Here is an 18833-nt window from a genome sequence, read left to right on the forward strand (position 1 = left end):
CCAAGCAGCAGCTGCCTGCGAAGGGGTTAAGGGGGCCCCTGCAGGCCTGGCCGGCCGATTATGAGATGATCTCCAGGTTATGTAACGGGCCATCATGTGACGATAATCTCCGGGGGGTGGGTAGGGTGCTTATCAGTGCGGAAGAGCTTTACTCTGGCTGGATAAATAACGCCCAGAAAGAGGAGCTGCTGGGCTGTGCAGTGGGGCACAGGGGTGTGGCTTAGGCCCAGGGGGCAGCCTGGCACAGGGGAGCATGGCCACAGGGTGACCCCCTGGGCTGGAGCAAAGGGGTTATTGCCAATCTGCGACTCGCTGGCTCTTCCCAGGACACGCTGCTGCCCTCCCCAGCCCCACAGCCCTCCCTGCCCTCCGGGAAGCTGGTGCCCTGGCCTGTCCAGAGCTCCAGCCGCATGTTGTTCTCGCCACAGTTCTGCTGAAGGGTGGGGATTGGGACCCTAGTTTGGTGGTTCCTGGGTGAGTGTCTGGGGTCGCTTTCCTGTCCTGGCTCCCTCTTGTGACCCGCCCCTTCTCCCTGGCTTTCCCCACCCTGCGCCCTTGGCTAGGCCAGCCAGCACCACCGCTCGCCTTCTTTTGGTCACTGGGCTGGAGGCCTTGGAACATGCCCTGCACTATGGCCGGGCTCGGAGAAGGCTTCGTTGTGCAGAGGGATGTGCCATGAGCCACGCTGCCTAGTGGTTAGAGCAGTGGGTTGGGTGTTGGGACTCCTGGGTTCTGTGCTCTGCCTTCGGAGGGAGAGTGGGATGGTGTGGGGGCGGGGGTGTTAGGATATCAGGATCCCGGCAGGTTTCTGTGGCTGACGCTCAGCGGGATAGGAGCCAGGGCTCCTGGGTTCCATTCCCAGCTCTGCCCTTGCCTTGCTCTGTGTTTGAGCGAGTCCTTGCGGCTCGCCGTGCCTCAGTTTCCCCATCTGTGACATCGACCCCATTCCTTCTCCCTCCCGCGGGCCCTGGGAGCATGGCTGGGTTCTGCCCCTCTCTCCCTGCTGAGCTTGGCAGCTGACTGGAAGGCATAGGCGGGACTAGCAGAGGTGCGCTGTCTGAGCGACAGTCCCAGCAGCCAGTTGCTGGCCGGGTTACCGCAGCCTGTGATCCCTGCGCACTGCTATCCAGCGGGGCGAGCGCCCTGTGCCCTGGGCAGTCTCTGGCATCCGGGTATGGGAGGAAATGTGAGACGAGGGTGCCCCTGTGTGGGCAAACTCTGCGTAACACTCAGCACTTTGCTGGGGAGTTGGCAAGATAAATCCTTCCTCGCTGTTGGCGCTAAGCTAGTTTATTCACATAAAGGCTCCATCCGCAATCCTGGTGGCTGATTTAGCCACTTAAGGACCCCAACTCTGTTCTCTCTTAAATGGGGTCACCCCACAGGGTTCATTGAGATGGTCTGTGTAATAGAACCCAGGAGTCCTGGTTCCCAGCCTCCCTCCCGTGTTCTAACCCATTAGGCCCCACTCCCCTCCCAAAGCTGGGAATGGAACCCAGGAGTCCTGACTCTCAGCACCTGCTCGCTGTAAGAAGCATTAGACGACAGTACCAAAGAGCCAAGCGAACACATGCAGGGCATGCCTAGCGCACTCCGGCCCGTGCTCATGCTCATGATCTTTCTCTCTCAAAATCCTAGCACAAATAGAAGTGATCCCATGTAAGATCTGTGGGGACAAATCGTCAGGGATTCACTATGGGGTCATCACCTGTGAAGGCTGCAAGGTGAGCAACACCCCAAATCCCCACTCCCACTCCACTCCCCTGCCCCTGCTTGCCTGATCTCTGCCACCGGGGGCGCCCCGGATGTGGGATTCCTTTCCAATTCCCTTGGTGCTCCCAAATACACAGAACCCTGGAACAGCGCCCCCCCCCCCCCAGAGGGGGCCGTGGGCCAGTGCCGGAGCAGATGCTGCCCAGGGTCTGCCAGTGGGGCTGTGGGACCATTGAGTTCTGGCCCTGCTTAGCATTCGCCCATCAGCTAATCAAGCATGCCCTGGCCCCTTGGCCCCTTACCGCCACACCAGAGCGGAGATTGGCCCGTCATGGCTTGTCCAGCTCTGGGACCAATCAGCACCAGCCACTGTGTTGATTTTATGCCGCAGATGCTCCTCCCCCAGGCGTTGGTACCCCTGGTTCGCTTCACACACAAGCCGCCAAGCTGCCGTGGTCAGTCTGTGTGCCTCTCTCTCTCCAACCCGTTGTTTCAGGGGTTTTTCCGCAGAAGCCAGCAGGGCAACGTGACGTACTCCTGCACCCGCCAGCAGAACTGCCAGATTGACCGGACCAGCCGCAACCGCTGCCAGCACTGCAGGCTGCAGAAATGCCTCAGCCTGGGGATGTCTAGAGATGGTAAGATGTTTGAAACAGCTGCCACACTCCAGCCCAGAGGTGGCTGCATTTCAGTGCTGGGTGAGAGATCCCCATTTAAAGAGCTGCCATACCCCATCCCAAAGGTAACTGTATAATAGTACTGAGTGAAGGATCCCTGTTTAAACAGCTGCCAGGCACCACCCCAGAAGTGGCTGAATTTTGGTGCTGGGTAACGATCTCTGTTAAAACAGCTGCTGCCTCCCACCCCAGAGGTCCCTGCATTTGACTCATTTCTTATTCCCTGAAGTTAAAAATACCTGGCTCTGGCTGTAAAAATAGGGACATTTCTTTTGCGTCTGTCCTCTACTCCATCTAACCCGGTCTCATCTCTGACAGTGGCTGGTACCAGCTGTTTTTTGGGGTTTTCAAACAAAAAAAACTAAAAAAAAAAAACTGTATTTGTGGGAGGGGGGGTTTAAATGTGGTTTTCAATTAAAAAAATTGTTTTTGTTGAAAGTAAAACATTTTAACTGAAAATATTCAGCTTTTGACCAAAAAAAGTTCAGGTTTTGGTTTTAAAAAACCTGAAAAATGTCATCGGGAAAGATTTTTTTTTCCCTATAGAAATGTTTCTATTTGACCACAAGCCATTTATCACCAAAAATCTGTGATGATGGACAAACAGCAGCTGGCCCCTGTCGCCATCCCACTGGTTCCCAAGTCCTCCAGTTTAAGAGGCTCAATGGGAGAGGGTCTAAGCTCCACCCCCTGCAGGTGCCGATGAGAACCTGCAGCCCAGGTGCGCACCCTTTTCCTTTTATGCTACTCTAAGGGTTGAAAGCACCTCCTGTGTAACTTGGAGTAGTCTAGCGTGCTCTACGTCTGGACTAGTGTCCCTATTGTGCAGATGGGGAAACTGAGGCACAGCTTGCTCACAGTCTATAGCAAAGCAGGGAATTGAACCCAGGTCTCGTGAGTCAGAGGTTAGCCCCTGAACCAGTGGGCCAAACTATCTCTAAGTTAGAGCAGCCTCTGCAGAGCTACTTGTGGCACAGGGTAACTTAGCCATAGCTGCATGTGCTCTGGCCCTGCCCCCAGCCTGCCCCCTACACCAAGGCTTGAAGTGGGGGTAGGGTCTGCAGAAGGCCGCCAATGGCAGCCCAGCGCAGTGCCGGAGCCTGCAGAATTCCCCCTCAGGCCCTTGCAGGCTGCAAAGGCCTCTGAATGCCAGCAGAGCGGCGTACAGGAGCTGGGGCATGAGCAGGGGAACCGCCCTCCTTTGCAGCCCGGAGAGGGGTTGAACCTTCATTCTATTCCACCCCCTGGGCATAAAAAAGGTTCGGTTCTCGAGACGACATCAGACTCCTCAGTGAAGGAGGAGTCCTTGGGCTGGGGATTATTAAAGGTGCTAAAAAAGCTACAAGTGGAGGCCAGAGGAAGTGAAAGAGAAGTGCAAATAGTGAGGGTTAGAGCTGGTTAGGTAGCACCATCAGCGCACAGCCCTGAGCCAGGCGGGGGGTGGGTGGGTGTTAAACCAACCAGGAGGAGAGTGAAAGTCGCAAAATAGCACACACACACACACACACACACACACACACACCACCAACCCAATCCAAAGAGGATGGAAAAAGTAGCTCAAGCCTTTAGCTGGGTGTCTCTCAGTGGTGAATATGTAGGTCGCTCGAGAGAGCCAAAGAGCCTGACCACGTGGCACATGCGATCAGCCTCCCGTTGCGACCGCGGTTTCTCTCTGCAGCTGGGTAGATGAGGCTCCTGCTCAGACACGCGACCACATACAGACCCACACGACCACACGCAGAGCACGCACCATTGTCCCCGCTCCCAAGTGAGTGTGCTGAGATAGCCGTCCCCACCCCTAGGGCCACATTCAGATCCTGGGCGCTTCCCTAGCGCGAGGGATCTCAGGCTGGGGGTCACGCTCTCTGCCTTTCCCAGATTGCTGGAGGGGAGGGAGCAGCTGGCAAGATGGGAGCTTCTGGGGGGAGAAAGTCTGCGAATTGCCGCTCTGGGGCCTTTCATCCCCAAGGATCCCAAAGCATTTTATACCCCCTGTGTTTGTCTACTTCTGAAATTCAGTCACCTCTGGGGTGGGCTATGGGAGCTGTTGAAGCAGCCGCAGAGCGGTGTTGTCCTAGGGCGAGAAGTGAAAGGGATTGAAACTGCGGGGCAGAGTGTAAATGACCCGAATTGGGATACGGCCAACAGCCCTGCTCCAGAGAAAACGCCCAGGGCTCGCTAGTGATCCAGGTTGCGTCTCTTCCGCTTGGTGGGCTTTGCTGCTGGAGGGCAGTGATGGGGGTTTATTGACTTTTTTGGGGGAAAGCACCTCTGTTAGGTAGTCACCTCCCTGCTGCACCACTGTTGGTGTCTCCCCATCCCGTCCGAGTGCTGCCTGGGCCCCGCCCGCTTAACAATCAAGACAAACCTGATGGGTCTTGATAGGCACAAGGAGCCAGACTCCACCGCTGTCAAGGGAGGGCGGCTCCATCAGTCACTCGGCAGCTCTTTCTGCCCTTTCCATCCCTGGCACCTCGCGGCAGGCTCCTTATGGGACCTGCTGCCCCATTATGTCACCTGGATTTCCCAGGAGATGGAGGCCGCTGCTCAGGATCTCCAGGGAAGTGGCTGGGGCCAGCAGAGGGAGCCCAGGGGCCCCCTCACAACGGCTCCAGCCGTGAACCCAGAGTCAGTCTCAGCCTCGACTCGACTCATCCCTGCCCTTTCATTCTCCAGCCGTCAAGTTTGGCCGCATGTCCAAGAAGCAGCGCGACAGCCTCCACGCCGAGGTGCAGAAGCAGCTGCAGCTGCAGCAAGGCGGTGAGGTGGTGGCCCCGGCCTACTCCCTGGGCCTGGCTAATGGCCAACTTAAGCTGGCCTCCTCCCCAGACCTGCTGGAGTCCTCAGCCTGCTCCACGGCCCTCCTGAGCGGACAGGCGCGGCTGAGCCAGTCTCCGGACGAGCCGGTGGCTCTGGCCTACCCTAATGGACTGGCCAAGGGCCACAGCCGGCTGAGCGACAACCTGCGCAGCCCCTTCGCCAGGGACTACAGCCCCGAGCGGATCAAGATGGAGAGCAGGGCCAGTGTCTTCTACGCCCTGGAGATGCAGGCGTCACCAGACCTCTCCCGGCTGGACATCGGCGGGGGCAAGCGGGGCCAGGCTGGGAGCGACATCGGGGAGGCTGTTGACTTCTACACGAGTCCCAACTTTGCCAGCATCCTGGAGTCACCCAATTCCTCGGTGACTGAGATCGGTGAGTCTCTTGGGGCAGGAATGCCAGGCTGGGCAGCCTCGCCCTTCTAGGACCCCCACTCAGGCAGTATTACTGGGGGGTGCAGGTGGGGTTGACCATCCACAGAGGGATTACAGGTCTCATCCAGCTGTCAGCCGCGAGTTTAGTCTCTTAGCTTGAGCTGCTCTTTGTTCTGTTGGTCTTGGATTCGATCCCCGGAGACAACTCAGATGATGGTTCTTACACTCAGCTCCCATCATTTCATGGGAACATCTTGCTCCATAGAGGATAACAACCTACTGCAGCTACCAGCTAATGGAGTTACTCCCCCACTGATACAAGAGAGGCCCATGCTATTAACACTGAAGGTTCAAACCCTGCTAAGTGCCGGGCTGGGGAGGGAGGGGGCAGATCGTTACACACACAGGGGCCTGTTTGCCAAAGCTGGCAGTGCAGAGCGATAGACTCAGGAAACCACAGAAAAAAAGTGAAGGGAGAATCAGGGCTGCGGCCCAGGGACAGGCCCAGCCCTTCCCCACTCGCCCCCTCTGAGCCTCGCCGCCTGCCATCCACAGAGCACCTGACCCAGAATGTCCTCAAGTCCTACCGGGAGACCTGCCAGCTGCACCTGGAAGACCTGCAGCTCCTGAGGCTGGAGACGTTCTCATGGGAGGAGGTCAGGAGCTACCAGAAGAAGGTAAGAAGGGGGATGGGGGACGTGGCTGGGAGCTGGTGGAGACTTCTGCCAAGGGTGGTGCAGTGACTTCTATGCTCGACTGACGCCCGGCACGGGATAATCTGGTAGCCAGATAACCTGGGAAGCCAGCACACTATGGTATGAGGCTAGGATAAACACCTCCCTTCCGGGTAGCTAAGGGATCAGTGGGGAACGTGAGCAGAGCAGCGGGAAGGCTTCCCAAGCCCAAATTCTGTTATGTGGGCCAGTTGAGACTGGACCGGCGACTGGGCAGGAGGTCACATCTCTAGTGGTTTGGCCGAGAGAAACCACCAATGTTCTGCTCCTGGTTCTGATTTACTCTCTGGCCTTTGGGCAAGTCCCTTAGGGCCAAACTTGTTCCAGACTGAATCAGTTTTCCCAGGAACAGAATCAGACTGTCCACCTGGAAATAGCCTGGGGGGATTTAAATAGAGAAGGGAGGGATGGTTTTTCTGCAGACATTCTAGACCAGCCTCCAGGATTTTCTAGCAAGGATATAAATTCTATAAGGTTGGCTTAAAAATTCTCCCCAGAGGATGATCTCTGTTCAGGTCTATGGGACCTTATTAAATTTTGGAGAATTTTTCCATAGCGGCTGCCTGTAAATTGTTTTCCTAAATGACACCAGTTCCAATTCTGGTGTTTCCTCTTGCACCACAGTGGAAGAGAATATAGCAAAGAGTTTTTAGCTGGCACGAAGCCCTAGCAAGCTTGTGGTCAGCGTCCGCTCAGCACTGGCTGCAAGAGGGGACTCGACTGAGTGACCCAGCGCGGGGTGTCTCTGACCTTTTGTGGCACTTTGGGGTTTAACATTGGCTGCATAGAACAGATGCTGACCCTTTATTGTTTATTGTGACTTCATTCAGCGCACAGGGGTTTGTGTGAGTCACTGCTCGCTCGGTTGGGTTCAGATGAGGACTTTGCAATAAAAATCAAGGGGTGGGACAGAAGAAAGAAAATGAGTTTGTTTGATTCAGCAGCTAATTAAGATCCATTAACTAAATGGGAACCTCTGTCTGGTTTGCTAAATGCTTCATCAGCTTTCCAGTTGTTTTGGAGCAATTCATAATGGCCCTGGCATAAGAATATTCAGATCAATACAGACTCCAGCTTTGGGCCCGGTGGAGAGAGCAAAGGAAAATGGTTAATGTATGAGCAACCGCTGGGCTTCTGTCCTCTGGGGAGGAGACTAAAGGGTTAACTGCCGTGGCAGGACTCCTGGGGTAGAGGTGCAAAGTGCAGTAAAAGGGGCAATGAAAACCCAGAAAGAACTGGGGAGGGCTGCTCAAAATATTCTGTGGTAAATGGTTTGGGGCAGAAACTTGGGGTTTCAACTCAGTGAAATTTTGCCCAGAAAATTTGCCCTTCTAATGGGAAACTTCAGTTTTTCATCAAAAAACCGAATGCCCCCAAAATGGAAAATTTCGGCTGAGAAATGCCCCTGTGGTAACTCATGCCTCTGTTCTCCTCTCTGGTCTGGGATCTCCGGCCGGACTTCATCCCCCACATTCCACCAGGGCCAGGGACACCCATGATGCACTGCCTCCCCTCGCCAAGAGGGGAGACCGTGGTGCATCATGGGAGATGTAGTCTAACCAGGGAGCCCGGCCTCTTCAGCAGAACGGGAGTGTAGGGTATTGTGGCAAAGGTCCTCCCCTGCCTTGGTGGGTCCTGTGCTTATTGGCAGATTTGCTCGCCCCAGAGGTTCAGGGCAGCCCTCAGTTTGGCCACTTTCATGGCTCAAATCTGCCATTCACTCAGTTAGCCTCATCACTGGCCAGCATGGGGAAAAGGAAGAAGAACAATCCCCACAGCCTCTGCTGATTCACCTAGTGGATCGGGGACCAGGCCAGAGACCTTCCCCTCTGGTGGAACCCAAAGTCCAGGTCAACTCCTCCAGTATCAAGTTAGGAATTGGGGGGATGGAGGAATGGGGGGAACCCAGGCCCACCCTCCAGTCCAGGTTCCAGCCCAGGGCCCTGTGGATTGCAGCTGTCTACAGTGGCTCCTGTAACAGCTGCATGACAGCTACAACTCCCTGGGCTACTTCCCCATGGCCTCCTCCCAACCCCTTCTTTATTCTCACCATAGGACCTTCCTCCTAGTGTCTGATAATGCGTCTACTTCTCAGTCTTCCAGCAGTACATCTTCTCACTCTCAGCTTCTTGTGCCTCTTGCTCTCAGCTCCTCCCACACACACACACCACAAACTGAAGTGAGCTCCTTTTTAAACTCAGGTGCCCTGATTAGCCTGCCTGTCTTAATTGATTCTGGCAGCTTCTTGATTGGCTGCAGGTGTTCTAATCAGCCTGTCTGCCTTAATTGTTTCCAGAAAGTTCCTGATTGTTCTGGAACCTTCCCTGTTACCTTACCCAGGGAAAAGGGACTTACTTAACCTGGGGCTAATATATCTGCCTTCTATCACTCTCCTGTAGCCATCTGGCCTGACCTGTCACAGCACCCAGACTACAACTCCTATGAGGCACAGCGATAGTATTTCCAAATTGAAATATTTCACTTTTTTGACTATTTGCCAACAAGTGGGCTTATGGGGCGGTTGCTCCACATGACGTAGGGCACACGGGGTGGCTGCATCAGGCATGGCACACGGTTATGGGGCAGCCACGCCATGTAGCATGGGGCACATGGGGTTTTGGGGCAGCCACACCAGGCATGGTGGGTGGGGTAAGGAGCAGCTTTGCTCTATGGGGCGTGGAGGAACCAAGCGTCATGGGACACGGCCCGTGGGCCGAGGGGCAACCAGCCGTATAGCGCGGTACAACTGCGGGCTTCTCTCTTCCAGTCCATGGAGGAGATGTGGGAACGCTGCGCCTGCCGCATCACGGAAGCCATCCAGTACGTGGTGGAGTTTGCCAAGCGGATGGGCGGCTTCATGGAGCTGTGCCAAAACGACCAGATCGTGCTTCTGAAAGCAGGTACGCGGCTGGAACTGCTGCAGCCAGGCCCCAGCAGGGACGCCCCCTCCCACAGCTGGGTCAATAACGAGGCCATCCCTTGAGCTCTCAGTGAGAACGACCTCCCTGGGAAGCAGACCCCATAGGCTCTGTATTCAGAGGCACAGCCCACGGCCTGCAGGGGCTGTTTGCACCTGGATCTATGCTTTGACATTCAGCCCGTCTCCTGCTGCAAGACCCTGTCGTGCAACCGGGGCTGCCATGCCTATGTCCAAACCACGAGCATCCTTGGGTGGGAGCTGTGGGCTCAGCCCATGTCCAGCACGCCCGCTGTCTCCGATAGTACCTCCAGGGTGGATCGTACTCTGCGAATTTCCCAGCAGCTCTGGACGGGACAGCGTGACTCAGGCCACATCTGCGCTGCAGTCGGAGGGGCGCGGTGGGGTGACTGCATCCCTGCACCAGCTTTAATCTAGCTAGCAGGGCTAAATAGCAGCGAAGCTGCGGCAGCGTGGGCAGGTCCCTGGGTATGTGTTTGCATTGCCAGCCCACGCCCATGCCACCATATCGTGTCACTGCTATTTTTATCCATGCTAGCATGGGTAAAGCTAGCTCAGCCATGCCCACCTGGGCAGCGGGCACCCATTTGATGGCAATGTAGACGTAACCTCAAAGGCTGTGTCCCCTACCCCCCAAACGGGCAGGAGATACCATGCCGGGGACTAGTTTACTTCCCTGGACTTCCCGGCTCTCATGCATGAAGGCAGAGGCTTCGGGACCTCCGCTGAGTCTGTTTACTGCTTATATTTGCAACTTTTTCACTCCCCCCCACTCCGTTTTTGCAGGCGCCATGGAAGTGGTTCTGGTGCGAATGTGCCGTGCCTTTAATTCAGAGAACAGGACGGTCTTCTTCGAGGGCAAATATGCAGGCCCAGAGCTCTTCAAATCGCTCGGTATGATATCGGTGGTATTACGGTAAAGCCCAGAGGCCCCACTTTGCGCAAGCATAGGGCGAGAGACGGTCTCTGCCCCAGAGAGCTCTCAGGCTAATGAGACACATGGTCATCCTCCTTTTACAGACGGGGTCACTGAGGCCCAGAGAGACAGACCAAGATTTTCAGCACTTAGCTCCCATTTAGGTAGTGGAATGAAACAGCCAGGATTTCAGCAGTGCCCGGCTCCTCCCTTTATTCCCATGCTGGGTTGCTGAGCGTATTTCTAAACACCTTGCCCAGGGTGTCAGCAGCTGAGCCAGGACTCGAACCCGCATTCCCTGAGTCCCCATCCAGTGCCTTAACCACAAGGCCGCCCTCAATCTCTTGCTTATGGGCTGGCCTCCCGACCCGGCTTTATTACCCCAGCTGTTGGGAAACCTCTTCCCCATTGTAAAGGGATTTTCACTGTTCTGCTTCTCTTTGAACCCTGGGTGAGAAATTTCTCTCAAGGAAAAGAGGCTGCCCTAAGGAGTAACTGCAATTCGAATGTGGTAGGCCGTGCCCAGCGCCCCACAAGTATATGTGTCTGCTTGGCAAACATAGGCAGCTCTCTGCCAGCAGCCAATACTAATGTCTCTGCAGAGATCATCTCAGGAAGGGAGGTTGATGAGTCCTTCCCAGCCAGAGCAGCCAGTGCTGCCTGCTGAGGCCCTGAAGAAGACGCCTGCACTTGATCGCGTCCAGCGTGATGCTCTGTTGTGTTCAGTCCGGAGCGGTGGCTTTGATTTTTGCCTGGCCAATATCCGAGGGGCTGGTTGGCAACAAGCTGTGGTGCCGTTTCCTTTCTAGGTCCCTGATTCAAATCTAGCTCATGGCGCTAAGGCCCAACCAATGGCCACTTAGGCTCCTTGGGCCAGCGGGCATCAGTTACTGTGTGTCTGGGCAGCGCCTAGCGCCATGGGGTCTGACTGGGCTGAAGCTTCTGGGAATATTAAATAATATCTTCGGTGGCCTCTGACCAGTTCCCGGCGGCCAGGCGTTCACATCACAGCAAACCCCCATTGTTGCCAATCTCAGAAGAGACGCAGAGGGTTATATGAGCCCTGGAGATTGGACTTCCCTCCCAGTCCCAGCAGGTGGAGGAGGTTTGTCCTGTGAGGTTCCTCAAAAGGTTTGGATCCCAGGGGGGACAATGCGTAGTCAGCGATGCCTGTAGACCCTGCTGGAGGCTGGTTAGAAAGGAAGGCTAATCCTGCCTCTGGGTGGCGCTGGAGAGGGGGCGGGGCCGCCCAGGAGGAAGCCGCAGGTGACTGATGGCTCTGCTCCGTTTCCCAGGGTGCCAAGAGCTGATCAACTCCATCTTCGACTTCGCTCACAGCCTGTGCTTGCTGCATTTCTCGGAGAATGAGATTGCCCTCTTCACCGCCCTGGTGCTCATCAACTCAAGTGAGCATCTGCCGCTGCTGCTGCCCCTCAGTCCTAGGGCTGCAGCCCCCATCGTGGGGGGCAGGGGGATACCTGATGTTAATTGCCAAACAGCCACATAAGTAGAGCTGGTCAGAAAATAAGGGCGGGTTCTCTGGGAAATGTTGACTTTTTGATGACCCCCCTCCCCGGAAATATTTCACTTCATAATGGCACCGAATAGGGATGTAAAGATCAGTTTAAAAAGTTAACCAGTTAAATGATTAAAATTATATTGTTTAACCAGTTAACTGTTAACTGAGGTAGCCTCGGTGGGCCTGGCATGATGGGGGCTGGGGCTGGGGCTCACTCTGGCCCTGGAGTCCTACTGGCCCAGCCGGCATGTTGTGGCCAGGGCTGGTGTCCCGCCGGTCCAGCACGGCTGGGGCTGGGGTCTCTCATGCTGGCGTGGGGCTGCTGGAGTTAATGGTTAAGGGTGGTTAACCGGTAAGCCTAATGCTTACTCGTTCACCTTTTACATCCCTAGCACTGAGGTGCCTCATGGAATTTGTAGTTCAAGTGCCTCATGCTCCCATTCTCCTCCATAGGCCATGTTCTCTGACTGGACTACACATGATGCACCACACTCTCCTCACTTGGTGAAGGGAGGCATTGTGGGAAATGTAGTCCAGCTGGAGAACCTAGTCCATAGAGGAAATGAGGCAGCGGAGGCACCGACACTATTGCTCCAATGAGAAATTGCGGCACCTTGTAAATTGAATTATTTCCGTTTTTGGCCAAAAAATGTTTGGTTTTCAAGTGGTCGGTTTGATCGATGAAATATCACAATTTTAATGACAAAATTCCTGCAATCAAAACCCCCGTTTTCCATCAAAAACCGATGGAACATTTTCAACCAGCTCCCGCCCCCAAACCCTTTCCTTCCTGAATCCAGTGTCCTCTGCTCTCCTGCCAGCACAGGTGGGCAAGCGGCTGGGTTTCACCCTGAGGTGCCCATTTCCAAGTCAGCGCTGAGAGTGCCACCCCTGTCCTTCCCCCTCTGGTCATTGCGAATGGAACCAGAGAGAGATTGACGGGGCTTTAGAGTCACCCCTTCTCAGCCTGCTGCATCCTGCAGGCCATGCCATCCTGAGCCACCGTCCTCAGGGACCAGGGCTCAGATCCTGAAAGGGAGCTAGACAGGATTATTATGGAGGGCGAGATGTCACTCCAATCCCATTGGGAAGCCACAGACTAGCATTCGGCCAGGACCCCAGGGCTGAAACTGAAGAAAAGTTCTGCAGGAATCTCTGTGTTGCCACTGTGGGGTGTTCGTGGCTGGCCAGACACGGTTGCAATCCTCAGCCTCAGTGTCAGGTCGCGTGGACAACCCCAAGCACTCAGCCAGCTGAGATCCATCCATCCTGCACCTTAAATTGTCACACAGCATAGCTCCGGGCTCTAGGGAGCCAATGCTCTCCCTCCTTCGTTCAGGTAGCGTTGGCCCATTAAGGGAGGTGGGCGGGGAGACCAAGACTCCTCCCACCCCCCCCAGTCAAGCTTGGGAAATGCTCATCAGTGTCTTCTCCTGTCTCGGTGCAGATCGGCCGTGGCTGCAGGAGAAAGGCAAGGTGGAGAGGCTACAGAATAACCTGGAACTGGCCTTTAAACACATGTTACGGAAAACCCACCGGGAAGGCATCCTGGCCAAGGTAGGTGCATGGTCCCACAGCCTTACCTTCCTCCTCTGTCGCAAGCCACATGCCCGACCGGCGCAGGGCACCTCTCGAATGCTGCTGGTTTTGTGAAGACCAGGCGCAAGGACTTGAGGGCCTGCTTTTTGGTCCCTTTACTGTGCCCCATCTCTGGGGCTAGTGGGCCCCCAGTGCTCCCATGCTGGAAGGAGACGCTCATAGCCAGAGCGCGGTGCTTTCACCACACAGCTCTCGTTAATGTCGGGGGAGGGAGGCTTGGGCTGCTGGACCTGTAGCTGGATACACATGTCCAATGTGGATCGGGGGCTGGGTCACTGAGGGGAGATATCTGCCCTGAGCAGACAATACACTCAGGTTGGACATTAGGGACTCTCACTAGAGGATTCTGGGTAATTATGCAAATGTTTAGTAGAGGTGGAGGGTTCTTAAAATGGGATCATGCTCACAGACCAGCAGCAGAGCACGTGCATGTAAGCACGTGCACACACACGGACACACTCTCACACGCTCACACGCACACGTGCACCATGCACACACACTTTCACATGCACACACTCGCGCAGCCCCCCCCACTCCAGACGTGTTCAGCAGCATCACAAGAGCTCACAGAAGCCCCAGGTGCTGCCAGACCAGTTACTGCCCTGATCATGCTAAGACCTTCTGAACTTGTTTCACCCTATGAGGCCCCTGGCTGGCTGTGGAGTGGCGATGGACGGCCGGGTTGGTCTGCGAGGGCTCAGCAGAGGGGCTGGGGCGGCGGGGGCCAATCCATGCCTGGAGATCCACCTTTATACCACGTGCCTCTCTCCCCTTTAGCTGCCGCCCAAAGGGAAGCTGCGCAGTCTGTGTTACCAGCACATGGAGAAGCTGCGGTCCTTCCGGCAGATGTACCCCATCATCGTCCACGCTGTCTTCCCCCCACTCTACAAAGAGCTCTTCAGCTCTGAGTGCGAGCTCCAGGGAGCAGCAGCAGAATGATCCCCGCGGGAGGCCGGTGCCCAGAGACGGACTCCCATCTCGCACCGGTCTGTGGCCCCCCGCCGCCCCGGGATGGGAGGTTGGTGTGGGGAGGGTTGGACCAAATTAGAACTCGCTCCCTCCCATCCCCTCCCAAACAGCACAGCAGAGGGGTGCGGTGCAGGAGGGGGTGCGGCCAAGTGATCAGAGCAGACAGCTGGGAGCCAGGACTCCTGGGTTCCATGCCTGCCTCTGCCACCAACCTGAGCAAGTCACTGCCCCTTTCTCTGGGCCTCGTTCCTCTCTCTACAATGCAGCAGGGAGGGAGACACCCTCCCACACACTCCATGGGGCGGGGAGTGATGCTTAAATAACCGCATGAAGCTCTTTGAGGTCTCAGCGGGCAGATGCTACCAAGGTGCAAAGTATTATTGGGGAGACACTCCGAGCCGAAACCCCAGTGGGACAGAGATCAAGGAGATCACCAGCTTTTGCTGTAACATAATCAGGGCCAAGGAAAACACACTGCCCACCACATTACTCCAGTGACTAGAATCTAGAGACCGGCCCGGGTAGTTCAAATACCTCATTTAAAATAAAATATTTTTTTTTTGGTCTCCTTACAGATTTGTGGCAGGAGAATTTTTAACCAAGCTGTTTGAAAATAATAATTGTACATAACATAGAGATCTATTTTTAAACGTTTGCCTTTACGTCTACTCTGCAGCACCAGGGGACCAGCCTCCACCCGCCCAAGCTATTGTATTTCTTATTAATGTCCAGCAATTGACCAGAAATTGCAGCTTGGTAGAAAGTTTGGTTCCTGTGTCTGCGAACTCCGCTGCCCCCTGCTGGGAAGAATCCCCATCCCCATGAAATTCTCAGGGTTTCAAACCCAATAATTTGCTTTTACTCATAGTAAAATATATATAGCTACTTTATAAAGTTAATATAATAAAAGGCTGGTTTTTAATGTTAAGGCTATTTTTGAAAAGCAACAAATTCTAATTTTCTTAAGTATGGGGCTTTCACTGAGCAGGAGCTGATGGTTATTTACAAGGGGAATGATTTTCGAAATTGCCTTTTTCTAAAAGAGCTTTTGTAACCCAGTGTGTGTAAAATGATTCGGATTGAAAATAGCTGGGGGTTTGTACAGCTCAGATTCGGAAGGACAGCCACCGCTACAGGAGTCCGTCCATGGACCTCAGCCGGCTTTGGATCAAGCCAGTAGATCATGAAGGCACAATCTTAACTTCAAGGCCACAGTCGGTCCTGGTGATTTCATGGGCCACTGCCCCATAGACGCTGCATGACATCGCTGTGAGGGGACTGCCTGGTAAAATGAAGCACTGCGGAGGGTTTGCAGAATCAAATCCCACGTTCCTTGTCTAGGCTCCTCCATTGCGTACGAGCGCCGTGGAGCACAGCCCAAGGAAGGACCTTGGTGTTTGGCCCCTCCCAGCCAAGTCCTGCCCGCTAATGCTCACCAGGCTCGCACACGCGTCTGACGATGGGACACGACCTCAGGGGGCTGCAAGGGAGAGCCCAGCAGCCGAGGTATTTAGCTGAGAGGGCTATGGTGATGTCAGGGCCAGTCTGGGGATGACTGCAGCTTGTGTGGACATACCTGAACTAGCTTTAACCTTGCTAGCTCGGGCACCCATAGCAGCCAAGGCAAAGCAGCATGAGCAGTGACCCACAGTTCTGAGCGGGCTTGTTTTGCTAGTGCTTCTGTGGCATCACTGCTCCGGTACCCCAGTGAGCTCGACCAAAGGTGCGTCCGCACACGCTGCCATCACATATCATACATACGATCAGACAATATCAGGGCTGGAAGGGACCTCAGGAGGTCATCTAGTCCAACCCCCTGCTCAAAGCAGGACCAATCCCCAATTTTTGCCCCAGATCCCCTAAATGGCCCCCTCAAGGATTGAACTCACAACCCTGGGTTTAAGCAGGCCAGTGCTCAAACCACTGAGCTATCCCTCCCCCCTCCACACCCTGGGATTGCAGGGCAGACACCCCCAAAGTGTTTGAGTTCCAGATGCCCAGCTGTGGCTAGGGGGGTAAAGGGCATCCCTGGGGAGAGGCATCAGCACAGACCAAGGTACTACCCTCAGTTAGTCCCTGCATACCTGCCTCTAACTTGCCTACCTTAGTGTCCTGTTTGCCTCCTCACCATCTGTCCTGCCCATGTGAATCCTTCGTCCTGTTGGAAGCACTTTGCTTGTATGAAAATCCAGGGACGAGGACACAGCAATAGCTGGCAGGGGAGCAGAATTCTTTGCTGGTCTCCAGTCCCAAAACAATCGGCTTGATGAGCCGTCTCCTCTCAACTGGCACTTTTAAGATTATTCAGCGAGAGCTTTACAGAAAGGAAGGTTGCACGTAGTTTGTCACCAGACCGGGTGCGAGTTTAACAGAGGCCTGATTAATGATGGGAAACGTGCATGGACTCCAGGCTTTTTGTCTTGCCGAGTGGATGCTGGGCTCGGACGGGTCAGAAGTACAGAATTCATGGAGGAGACGGCCCAGCTAGCGATGCGGTAATAGCCAAACTAGAGCCGCCTACAAAGTGCAAGTTATTTATCATAGGAAATATGTGGCTGTGGCGAGGAATCATTTCCCACCCCCCTCTCCTGAAGTTTCTGATCAAAATGTTTGCAGTTTTTTGTAGAAAAACCAGCCCCCGGCCCAACTTAAAAAAAAAACCCATACAGATGTTCTGGTTCGAAATGATCAACAACAGGGAAAGGGGAAATTTTGACTTTTTAGACAAAAACACTAGAATTTTTTGACCAAGATTTTAGTCAAAAGCCATTTTTTTAATTAAAACCATTGGCCTGGTTCTGAGTGAAGCCAGCTCCGGGTGCAGACTCAGCCAGCTGCAGTGCTACCGTCTAACATGGCCTTTTTGCCAAGAGAGTTTGGTTTTGAATCGACTCCTGGATTCATTTGATAATTTCAGCGTTCCCCACAAACTGCTGATGCAGCGAATACAACCTAGAAGACACAGTCTTGTCCACTGCCAGGGGACGTCTTCTGCAGTGGCTAGAACACAGAACTGAGGAGCTCTGGGTTCGAATCCTGCCTCTACCACACTCAGAGTCATTGCACACCTGCTGAGCGGCCTCTCCGCAGCAAAGCAGGGGTTGGTTGGCCGGTTCCCTGTTGCAGCTGGCAGGTTCTTTGGTGCTGGATTGGACCCAAGGAGTAGCCATGCTGTAGAAGCCCTGATTTCCAGAAGTCACTGGAAGTCAATGGAAGCAGAAAGGGCTCCACCATCCCTGAAAATCAGGCTGGGACACAGGTATACACACACGGGGACACACAGGGAATATTTTGCCTTTCACAAGTGCCCAAGGGCCTGATTTTTAAAGGTGTGTAGGCACCTAAATCCCTTTGAAACCAACAGGAGTTAGGTGCCTAAATACCTTTAAAAACCAAGGCCTCAGTGACTTAGGAGCCTAAGTCCCATTTTCAAAAGGGACTTGGGCAGTTAGGCCCAGCACCTCAAAGAGAGCTCGGCACCTAAATACCATTGGGGAACTGGGTAAACATCCTCCTGTCCCGCTGGTGTGAATCAGGAGTCAATTCTGTTGAAGGCCATGGAGGAACCCCTATGCAAAACTGATGTAAGCGAGATCAGAACCTGGGTCTTTAAGGGCAGTTCACCCCAGATTTGTAACAAACACCCAACTTCCTAAGCACGTTTGTACCTTGCACTGTCTGGATTCCAGAGGAATTAAATTCATTGACCCTCAAAACCATCTGCCTCTTTAAGAGTGTCACTCGGACAGTCCTGTTTTCAGCACAATAAAAGACAATCAGACCCTCTCTGGCCTTAGGTCCTTTCTGAACATCTGCTTGCTTGATCCATAGCCGACTCTTAACCCAGCAACCCAGGGGATCTGCTTCACCAATCCGTTAACCTCTTTCCATTCATGTCTACTTTACTGTTGCTTTTTGGTTGCATTCTTTTAGTGTAAAATAATAATAATAATAATAATCCTATACATCTAACCTGCAATAGTGTCATTTTGTAAAATTGTTTAAAATATTTAAATATTTTGTCATGACAGGTTTGTAAATATTTGAAAGTTGTAATTTTTTTTAATAGAGCAATCATTCTTTAAAAAAAAAAGATTTTAGTTTTTGTTTAAATTAATTAAACGTATGGTGCATTTTTGTTTGTTTGTTTTTTTGTGGCCCAGGGTTATATGTTTACTTGCAAGGGTTTAAAAAATATATTATTCAGAATGCACATTGTAATGAAAAATTTATTGAAAAGTGTCCAGTTTTCTCTGCTATTTTCAATAAACTAGGTTGCCAAGAAATGGAGCCCGGCTGCTTATTCATGGCTCTGCGGTTATTCATAGGGTTGCAAACTCTTGTGGTTTTATCACGAGTCTAGGGCCGTTTTGTTATTTACTAAATTTCACCGTCCTCTGGGGCATGGAGCTCGGTTTGCCTGCTGGGCATATCTCACCAAGCCAGTTCCCTGCCACTGCAAGCGCGCTGGGCATGGATGACACTTCAGTCCCTTCCTGGTCTCTGTCTGTGCTGCACAATGCTTCAGTCTCCCGAGGACCAAAATGCTTTAGTCTAATTAGAATTTTGGGGCT

General features: G+C 53.7%; 1 protein-coding gene across 7 annotated transcripts in view; it reads left to right on the forward strand.

Moving 5' to 3' along the window:
• The window catches only part of RORC (RAR related orphan receptor C), an 80362-nt gene that overhangs the window by 51555 nt on the left and 9974 nt on the right, over positions 1–18833 (forward strand). For 6 of the 7 annotated variants that reach the window (XM_038383332.2, XM_038383330.2, XM_043502217.1 and 3 more), the window contains 9 exons: positions 1639–1724; positions 2210–2351; positions 5067–5585; positions 6140–6261; positions 9086–9218; positions 10043–10150; positions 11468–11578; positions 13139–13248; positions 14068–18545. In XM_038383332.2, the coding sequence (XP_038239260.1) occupies positions 1639–1724; positions 2210–2351; positions 5067–5585; positions 6140–6261; positions 9086–9218; positions 10043–10150; positions 11468–11578; positions 13139–13248; positions 14068–14229 (1493 nt within the window). In that variant the 3' untranslated portion in view covers positions 14230–18545. Of the gene's footprint in view, positions 1–1638; positions 1725–2209; positions 2352–5066; positions 5586–6139; positions 6262–9085; positions 9219–10042; positions 10151–11467; positions 11579–13138; positions 13249–14067; positions 18546–18833 lie in introns of those variants that run through there. The other variant, XR_006276953.1, reaches the window with a different exon arrangement.

Source organism: Dermochelys coriacea, chromosome 24 (assembly GCF_009764565.3).
Source record: "Dermochelys coriacea isolate rDerCor1 chromosome 24, rDerCor1.pri.v4, whole genome shotgun sequence".
NCBI lineage: Eukaryota > Metazoa > Chordata > Testudines > Dermochelyidae > Dermochelys > Dermochelys coriacea.